The sequence below is a fragment of the Phaseolus vulgaris genome, chromosome 6 (genome assembly GCF_000499845.2).
Source record: "Phaseolus vulgaris cultivar G19833 chromosome 6, P. vulgaris v2.0, whole genome shotgun sequence".
NCBI lineage: Eukaryota > Viridiplantae > Streptophyta > Magnoliopsida > Fabales > Fabaceae > Phaseolus > Phaseolus vulgaris.
In genome coordinates this window covers 23,947,057-23,957,049 of record NC_023754.2, presented here as the reverse complement: position 1 = coordinate 23,957,049, position 9,993 = coordinate 23,947,057, and the positions used below count along the sequence as shown (strand labels likewise).

Genomic DNA, 9,993 nt, shown 5'->3' with positions numbered 1-9,993 from the left:
ACAATTACATTTTAAAAGTTTATAAAAAATATAATTTAAGTTATCATTAAATATTATAAAAAATTTAAAATTGTCTCCTCAATTTATTTAGAGACATTAAATAAAAACTAAATGACATGGTTACATGAAATTTAATAATTTTTGTTTGTATTATATGTCTCGAGGAAATACTGTATTTACCTATAATTTTGTAAAAAAAATTAGTCAACTAAACAAGAAATCCCAATTCCATAATCTCTCTCTCTCTCTCTCTCTCTCTCTATATATATATATATTTATTTTTTATTTTTTATTTTTATTTATCTTTCTATCTATCTATTCATTCAGAATCTATATCTCTCGGACAGTGGCAAAATTTTCAGAAACAGCAGCCATCCATATTCCAAAGAGCTTCTGCAAGGGCTTTCAACCCTCTGTAACAGGTTCACTATAATATATAGTTCGTATCCTTTTCGATTTATTTTTTATTTTTATGTAATTAATCAACGTTCTTGTGATTTTTCACTGTAGGCTAAAACCTTGTGCATGATATATAATCCTTGTTCTTTTATAATTTCATAAATGGTTTGTATTTGCCAAGTTTATGATTCGTTCGTGGATACCTATTCGTGAACTTTGGACTTTCGGTTGAATTGAATTTCCAGTGCAGTTACTTGTTTGATAATTGTGATTATATAACCGTTTTCCTTATGTAAATCTTTTTCTATAAATTACCATGTTACAGATTTTGTTGTTGTTGTGAAGTTGGCAATGGAAGTTTTGCTGCCAAAACTTCCTTCTTTCAAATTTTCAAGTCCCAGTCATTGCTGCTCGATCACTATTAGGAGCTCATCGTTTGTAAGATTTGGGTTCCGTCGCGTATCGTCTCTCTCTGTTTTTGCATCAACTGTCAACGAAGCTGTAGCTGAACCAGCTGTTGGCTCCCCATCTCTGGGGCACTCCACCCGCCCCCACTTTCCTATACTTCACCAGGTGCCTGTTTTTTGCTTGTTATCCTCAATTTTGTTTTCCTTAGTGTAGATGTGAATGTGTAGAAGTGTCGGGTTAATTAGGGTTTGAATTTTCAATTTGATTATTGCGTTACAAATTTAATTCTTGACGGATGGACTAGCTTAGACCCTCTTAAACATAACAAGAATATGTGCTGTAGAGATAGAAATCTTGACAGTTGAGTATCAAACACTTATGGCATATTTAGATTCTCATTTGAGATCTGTGTCTGGTGGAACTGCAAAAGCAACAAAGAGTTGCTTCGATTGGATGCCTCAGAAGTCAAAGGTTTCTAATTCATCTCCCCATATCTTTGCTGATGTCTCAAGAAGTATTCTAGAGTGCAAGTCTAACTGTTTCATCTGTGCCTTGGTGTTTTCTGAGCAATATGTTGGCTTATTGGACAAAGTCTATTACTTTTTGCCTAGTCAAAGTGAAGTTGAAATATCTAGTCTTGTCATAATCTTAAATCACTCACAGTAAAATTGTTTACCTTGTTTTCTCTTTGCAAATTAGCTCGCAAATTTGTTAATTGTATACTTGACATTCATATGTTTTTTGTGGTACTTATTCTTAGAAAGTGCACTTTAAGTTTAATTTAACCTCACAAAATTAGCTTGCAAGATGAGTTTTGCAATGCTTATATATTATAATTTGGTAATCGATGTAAAATCTCTAACACATCCTGTCACGCAGATGACTTACATCTTGAGTGTGAGATTGAATATTTGTGGCTGGTCGATAGTAGCCCAATAGTGGATAACATGATAGACTTAACAAATCTTACTAGGGTAGGCCTTGATATCATCTTATTGTGTGTTATTGTATATCAACAATTGGAAGTTTTAACATTCAAGAGGTTAGATTTTGCTGTTAGGTTTTGCTTATACTTGTTGCTTCAGTTATATACATGTGGCTTAAAAGGATTGCCTTTACTGATTGCCACCTCAACATACTATGTGGGATGATCTTGAAGAATGAAAACTAAAACTTTCAGTGATACCTTTCAAGGCCTCACAAATCTCGATCCTTTTCCAAACTAATGTAATTGAAGCAACATGTATAAGCAGCACCTATAAACAAAACCTAAACTCTTGAACATTAAAATTTTCACTTATATACTATATCTAGACAATGTGAGATCTCCAATACATATTATGAAGTTATGATAGTTTATCTAACTCCACAGGAAGTAAATGGTTCAAAACTTGTTTACTTAGACAATGCAGCAACTTCTCAGAAGCCCACTGCTGTATTGAAAGCATTGCAAAACTATTATGAAGGCTACAATTCAAATGTGCATCGGGGCATACATTTCTTGAGGTACTTATTGTGTAATATTTGGTACACATGTGCAATTTGAGGACACTTTATTTTAAATTCTTTCTTGCTTTATCGGGAGGTCAATGCACACTCAATTTATATACAGTATTATTCAAATAACCTATTGCTTTATTGTATATAATTTTTATGGATGTAGTGCAAAGGCCACAGATGAGTATGAATCAGCTAGAAGGAAAGTTGCATCTTTTATAAATGCTTCTGATTCTAGAGAGATTGTATTCACAAAAAATGCTTCTGAAGGTGTCAATCTTGTTGCTTATTCTTGGGGATTGTCAAATTTAAAACCAGAAGACGAGGTATTTCATTGTAGATTCATATTTTTAAAACTCACTTATTTGTTCAACTAATTCTATAATCATTTTTTGCATTTTCTTAAATCTTGGAGAGTATCAAGGTTTATTTAAATTTGTCAAAAATATTTTTTTTGAAGTAGAAATTTTAATTGCTGGGTTAGACATTTGGGCTTCTTTGTAATCACTTAATATTGTCTTTCATAATTAGCATACACATAATGATTTTGGTTCATACTGCCATTGTCTGCAACTTGTGTACTTGTAAAACCTTTAGTTTTATACTATTACAGATCATACTTACAGTTGCTGAGCATCACAGTGCGATTGTTCCTTGGCAACTAATAGCTAAAAAAGTAGGGGCTGTTTTGAAATTTGTGGATTTAAACCAAGATGGAATTCCAGATATAGACAAAATGAAAGAAATGTTCTCAAGGAAGACCAAAATAGTTGTTGTCCATCATGTTTCAAATGTGCTTGGTATGTTTCTAACCATGATGGTTCATGTTGATAATTCCAATTTACTTAATGATACCTTGAATTTATGCTGTTGAAGATCAGGTGCCTCAAGGGTTAATTTTGTATTTTTTCAACATTGATGCTCATTGGTTCACTAGCTGTTTTCTAAAATCCCTCACTGTTTCACAAGAATGTCACTAGGTTTCAAAGGCATAATACTGGAACATTGAAAATTTGATTGCCTTGAATTTATACAGATCTGTGAGATAACATGATCAGAATCGGCACCTATCATAACATTATGCTAAATGTTCTCTTGAATTTGGGATGGGTCCAACTAAACCCTAAAAACTAGTTTAGGAGGTGAAGATTATCCAAACTTTTATAATCTCTACTTTGGTATTATTAATGTGAGATCACAACACCCCCTTGCACACCCAGGATTGGATAAGTGTGGAGATTGTAGGATCTTCTCATATTGTATTGAGAAAGCCATAGGGTGAACATCGTGGGTTGGGTAAAGTTTTAGACAGTTGAGGGTGACCCTGATACTATTTTGAAGTTGGGTTGTGTCTAACATAATCCCAAAAATTAACTCATGAAGTGAGGAACCTAAGCCTTTTGTGTTGTAAGATTTACTTTGATCACATATAGAATGTGTAGCTGAAATGAGTGAGATTTCATATATCTTGTACTCTGCTTTTATGTAGCTTCTGTGCTTCCTATTAGAGATATTGCACAATGGGCACATGATGTTGGAGCAAAAGTTCTTGTAGATGCTTGTCAGAGTGTTCCACACATGATGGTTGATGTCCAGAGCCTTAATGTTGATTTTCTTGTTGCTTCTTCTCACAAGGTAGGATTGTTTACATATTTTTGCACTGTAACTATTACGAAATAGTAACAAGTTATCAAACACGTGTTTCAGATGTGTGGGCCTACGGGAATTGGATTCTTATTTGGTAAAATAGACCTCTTGTCTTCCATGCCTCCATTTTTAGGTAAGTTATTAGGTCTGGTTACTTATATCTTCCCATAAAATAAGAACAACCTACTAAAATGCAATATAATAAAATAGGGTTGTTGGTTTGAGAAGACATTTTGTTTTCATTTTTAATTATGAAAATGTCACCTTGTTTTCACTTGGTTGTCTTTTTTAAAATATTTGTATAAGAAACAATGAGAACATTTTTTTTTCTTTTTTGTTTTCAGTTTTTCCTATTCAATCTTTTGAGAATAGAAAACAAAGTAAAAACAATATTTTTTTTTGTAATTAAAAGTGAAAGCAGAAAATAAAAATAGACAACCTTTTCTCATACTAAACAGACCCTAACAGTTCCTGTTTGGTTTGGCTCCATGATAATGAGATTGACTTTTGAAGTAATGTATTGCTGTTAATCTCTACCTTTAATTGATTAGGTGGTGGTGAAATGATTTCTGATGTATATCTTGATCATTCAACTTATGCTGAACCTCCATCCAGGTTTGTGAACTTGCTTTTGGTTCGACCAAGGCTCGGCTTATCTTAGTAGACAATCTACATTGGCTTGGGTAGAGATCATAAGTTTGATTCCCAATATACTAAGAGAATATAAGAGCATTAGTGGCTGTACTAATTTTTATCATTGCTTTTCCTATATTCTTTAAAGTTTACTTGCTACTACATTCCATCACTACAAGATTTATACCTAGGCTATTCTATCGACTAGCAAGTTTGCTTGAAATTATCATATATCTTAATATCTCTATGTATGCTTGGAGTGTCATGCAATACATTAGTAAAGGTAAGAGGTGATATATGTGGGATTAAAATTTGAAAATTGGAAACGGATACACAGAGATTACTTCAGAAGAAATTTTAAGTTAAGACTGATATTCTCCTCTGTGCTTTGTGTGATTCTATTCTTCTTCTCTATTGCTTAGTTAGTTTTTTTCACTTTCTTATTGTAATTTTCCTGCACTTGATGCAAGACTATTATAATTTGGTTTTGATAATTGATGTTTTCAAACTCATAAAATTCTGTGACCTGGAAAATGATTGCATCAACCATTTAAGTGATTGTTATTAATAATAGTTAAGGGATAGAAACGGTTTTTGCTACATGGGAGTCATACTGTGATGATTTCTTTATCCGGCTTAAGAATAGCCAATAGTAATATCTGGCCTCGTGCCTAGCTGTTTTCCTCCACCCTGCAATGATAGTTTCTCTACTATTGTTGCATACCAATAGTTATATGTATCTTATTATTTGAGGCATTTTTACTGTCCTAGATTTGAGGCTGGAACACCTGCTATTGGGGAAGCAATTGGTTTAGGAGCAGCAATTGATTACTTATCTGGGATTGGTATGCAAACTATACATGATTACGAGGTGAGTTGAGATTCAATCTTATAACAAACACTGTTATTTATTCAATGATGCATAACTTCTGGAGTTTAATTTTTATATTCTCTCGGTGTAAAACTCTTTGACACCATATCCAATCTTGTGTTGATGCTTGACACCTCATTTAATGAGTTTGTGATATGGCAACAGAAGTATAGCTCCATTTTATTTATTTCAAAGCTTAATCTCTTCTACTACTGATATGGATGACAAATCCAGAAGAGAAAAAATGAAAAAAAAATGCACTTAGAAAAAAAGAAACACTGCAGAAAGGATCTGCCCCTCCCTTCCACTCCTTTCCTCACCACTATTTATCTCTCTCCTTACATCATGGAAGAAACCTTGTATCTTATTTAGAATAAATAGAGCTAGACCGACCTTGATTACAAGGATAAAAACATTGCAAAATTTTAAGGGTCTGCTTCTCCTAATTCCCAAATGCACCAGTTATCTCACAAACTAAATGACCTGTCTCTCCCCCTATCTTGTTAACATGCCTTATTCAAAGAGCTAGACCGACCTTGATTACAAGGATAAAAACATTGCAAAATTTTAAGGGTCTGCTTCTCCTAATTCCCAAATGCACCAGTTATCTCACAAACTAAATGACCTGTCTCTCCCCCTATCTTGTTAACATGCCTTATTCAAACTATCTAACCTACCATCATCATCTTCAAGGTAAAACCAACCACTGCCCTCATGTTAATGCTTTGGATATGCAAGACAGGACCCATTTTCTTCTCTATCTTAGCAACCATACTTGCTTCATGGTTGAGTGGCCTTGTGATTCTGGTGATGGAATCTAGTTTGTTGTAGGGCATGTCCTTGAATGATGATGCATCCTCCTCAATGGAAGAGTTTAAGTTGTAGGTTCCGCTGGTGGTGGCTTAGCCTTCATGCATAAATGCCCGAGCTCCTCAATAGACAATCCATGATTATGACCTACTTGTGTGTTGGGTCAAATATGGGTCTAGTGGTTGTGATGGTGGTTAGATGGTTGGAATCCTTGAAATTCGAGTGTCCAACCCTTACTATTTCTCACATCTTCCTCAACCATAATGAAGCTAAGGTTTTTCTTGTTTTTAATCACATCTTTTGCTGAATGACCACTCTTGTTCTTTGTTTCTTTTTCTTCCTCACCATTGATGCCCTCTCTACTACCTTGTTTTTAATTTTTATCACTAAATTTGTTAGTAGTTCTAATGCACCAAGGTTTGTTTCTTCTCCCCCGTGTTGGTTCTTGCTTTCCACCCTTGTATCTACATTCTCACATTTGTTGCTTGGCTCCCATGGTTATTGTTCCTCATTCCAAACCCAATCCAGTTGATCAAGATCATACTACAAATAATACATAATATTATATATACATTTGAAACTCAAATTAAGCAATAAAGTCAATCATAAATACTTTTATAGCTTGAGTGTGTATCTAAATAGTATGTATTGTGTAAAGGCTTAAATAAGTTTTAAGTCCCCAATAAATTTGAGTTTTTCAACTATTTACCCAATAAAATATTTCATTCTTTGAGTACCCATTATATTTCTATTTTTTTCTAAGATCCTTGCTGTTTGATCCCTCCGGTTACATGCTGACATGACTGTTATGCCTTGTTAACATCGCACGTATTCTCTAAGTTGGACTTTTTTAGATACCATTTTAAATTAAGAAAAGGCACTGACTAGTGTGGGTAGGCTGTCAAGTTTCCCACCGTGAACTATATCTTTTTCACCATTGATGTATTCTTTTTTCAATCAATGGTCAGGATATTTTTCTTTTTTTACCCTATTTTTTTCCCCTTCATTTCCCAATTCATCCTTTTCTCCTAGATTTTCATTTCTTGTCATCCTCATTTTTTACTTCTTCAAATACCCATTTTCTCCATTATTGTAATTTTCATTATTTGATGCCTCACTTTTGTTAGCATCATATTCAAAGCAATGCTGCCTTAGTCATGCTATCCTTCAATATCATCAAAACAATCAAAATCACAAACTAAATTACTAATTTTCAACCTGGTATATCACTGAATTATTTGTAGTATGGTTGGGATCACCTAATACACAGCTAACCTAACTTATTTTACTTGGAGCTAAAAGTTTCTTCAGTTTATTGCATGATTTCAACAAGTGATACTGATAGAAACTACTGGCAAACATGTCAGTTATAGGTCAACGTTATTTTTTGCTCATGTATAAAATTTGTAATGTTTTTCATTAGTGAGATAAATTATACTGTTATTCTGTGAACAATTACTAAACATAAAATTTCCATAGGTGGAGTTAAGTAGATATCTGTACGAAAGGCTTGTATCAGTTCCAAATATTCGCATCTATGGGCCAGCGCCTTCAGAAAAAGTCCAACGAGCTGCTCTTTGTTCTTTCAATGTTGAGAATTTGCATCCCACTGATCTTGCAACATTTCTGGACCAACAGGTAGGAGTATAAATGACTATCCCCAGATATGTGCATTATTTTGGTTTTGAGAAAGTTTATTCTATATAAATCAATTGTGATAAAGCCTGAATTTGTGGAAGAAGTTTTGTAGCTGTTAAAGTTGTTAGGTAATTAATTGAGAGTGTATAATTTCAGCATGGAGTGGCTATCAGATCAGGTCACCATTGTGCCCAACCCCTCCATCGCTCCTTAGGAGTCAGCTCAAGTGCACGCGTTAGTCTATATTTCTACAACACAAAGGAAGATGTGGACTACTTTATCCATGCCCTCAACGACACAGTCAGCTTTTTCAATTCATTCAAGTAACCAGAATGTATTATAATGTATATTAAATTTTGTTTATACGCCAATGAGTGGGTTGTCTTAGTTGGTAGGAAAGCTGTGTCAATGAAATGTTCTTGAATTTCATTCCCACTATTGATATCACTGGTAGGAACTAGGCATCCATTAATTGCAGTATTTAAACCTATCTACCTCTTAACTTTTATATACATTTAAATAATTTCCCCTCTTCATGTTGGAAGGTGAATGTTTTATCCACTTTTACTTTTGATGGAACCATATGATGTATAGTGCTCATTTCTTTTAAATTTAATCATAACAGTGGAATCAATTCTAAACCATTGAACATAGTTTGGAAGGATCCATGCTTAAATTAGTCTTAATAAAAGATTTTTTTTATTAGTATGTATGCATAATTGAAGCAAATATCAAAGCCTGGTAATGCGGAGGCAATTCGTAACATTCTGACAATTCTAAATGAAAAACTAAACTTTGATCTGTGGAGTGCGACATTCTAAGGCCATAAATTTCTTGGTGTTTTGAGTGTCAACAAGGGTATTGCTCTGTTGATACTGTATGGTGTTGTTCCCTGGCTCAAATATAATTATTGCTTCCTATTATACTCAAATTTAGAATAAATTTGAGGTTGATGGTTGCTGGTATCAAGCGATGTGGTGTCCATTTCTGCTTGATGTTGGATTTCAAGTTAAAGTAGTAGTCACAAAAGTGTTATTTGAAGGATGTAAGGCAAGATTAGCAGCAACTAAGAAGAGTTTTCTGCTTTAATGTGCCAATGCTGAACTGAGGAGTTTGGTGTTCACAATCTGCATAAACTTGAATTTTGTTGTATAATGGAGTGATAAATGTTGCACTATAACCTAATTGCTATAAAATATGTATAGAGAAGTTCAATACTATATCCTAATCTCTATAAAATATGGTAATGAGAAGTTTGATGCAATTGAAGGTAAGTTAAAAAATATTCACTGTGATTCATTTCAGATTCTATATGCATTTTATAGTTAAAAAAGTAAGAGTTGCTTCCAGACTTTATGATCACATGATTCTTTTAGTTTGTCTTTTAGTAGAGCAATTAAAATGTGAGAAAAGTATATGGTAAGCACGAGTCTATTAAAGATCATAAGCTTGATATGGTCATGATTTTTTTATGCTCAATTCTACTGTGCGTTCCAATTTTAATAAGAATACGTAAATAAATAAATAAAACTAATAAATTCTATCTTATAGAAAAGATATAATGCAATCATTACGTTTTTTTACTAAATTTGATAAACAGCTTTTACAAAAATTAATTAGTAAATATTTTTTTTTACTTTTGTACCATTTATCCTATAAATAATATATATATATATATATATATATATTTAACTTATAGTTATCTTCTATAAGTGTTATGGAGAAATATACCTAAATAAACTTATATTTTACTTCAAATAAGCTTATTCTATTTTTTAGACTTTTATTCTTTTTGGACATCCTAGAATCAGGTTTATCATTAAAATTAATAAAAAATGCTTAAAAATGTAGACTAGTTCATAATATCATAAAGATGAATAAAATGTGAGTTAATAATGTTGCATTGACCATATATATGTTACAGGTAAGAGAAAATTTTATTAGTGCTCCAAGAACTGATTGTTTGTGTCCAAAGAAACATTAACTTGCAGAGCAAGAAACATCTCTCCTTTCTTTCTCCACGGATGACCTTATCATCCTTTTGTCTTTTCTTTTTAATCATAATACCATATTCTCTATAGATAGGCATG

General features: G+C 32.9%; 1 protein-coding gene across 6 annotated transcripts; it reads left to right on the top strand.

Moving 5' to 3' along the window:
• Positions 1 to 269: 269 nt before the first annotated feature.
• On the top strand, positions 270 to 8,447 carry LOC137832057 (cysteine desulfurase 1, chloroplastic). 6 transcript variants are annotated; one of them, XM_068640031.1, is made up of 12 exons: positions 297 to 422; positions 511 to 564; positions 725 to 972; positions 2,180 to 2,313; positions 2,471 to 2,630; positions 2,918 to 3,104; positions 3,794 to 3,939; positions 4,012 to 4,084; positions 4,503 to 4,566; positions 5,356 to 5,455; positions 7,745 to 7,903; positions 8,060 to 8,447. In XM_068640031.1, exons 3-12 carry the CDS (start codon positions 751 to 753, stop codon positions 8,228 to 8,230), a joined length of 1,416 nt encoding a protein of 471 aa, XP_068496132.1. In that variant the 5' UTR covers positions 297 to 422; positions 511 to 564; positions 725 to 750; the 3' UTR covers positions 8,231 to 8,447. The 6 variants fall into 6 exon arrangements, with proteins under 6 accessions (XP_068496137.1, XP_068496133.1, XP_068496132.1 ...); XM_068640034.1 differs by having other exon boundaries at positions 307 to 422; positions 745 to 972; XM_068640036.1 differs by lacking the exon at positions 511 to 564 and having other exon boundaries at positions 270 to 422.
• The last annotated feature ends 1,546 nt before the right edge of the window (positions 8,448 to 9,993 follow it).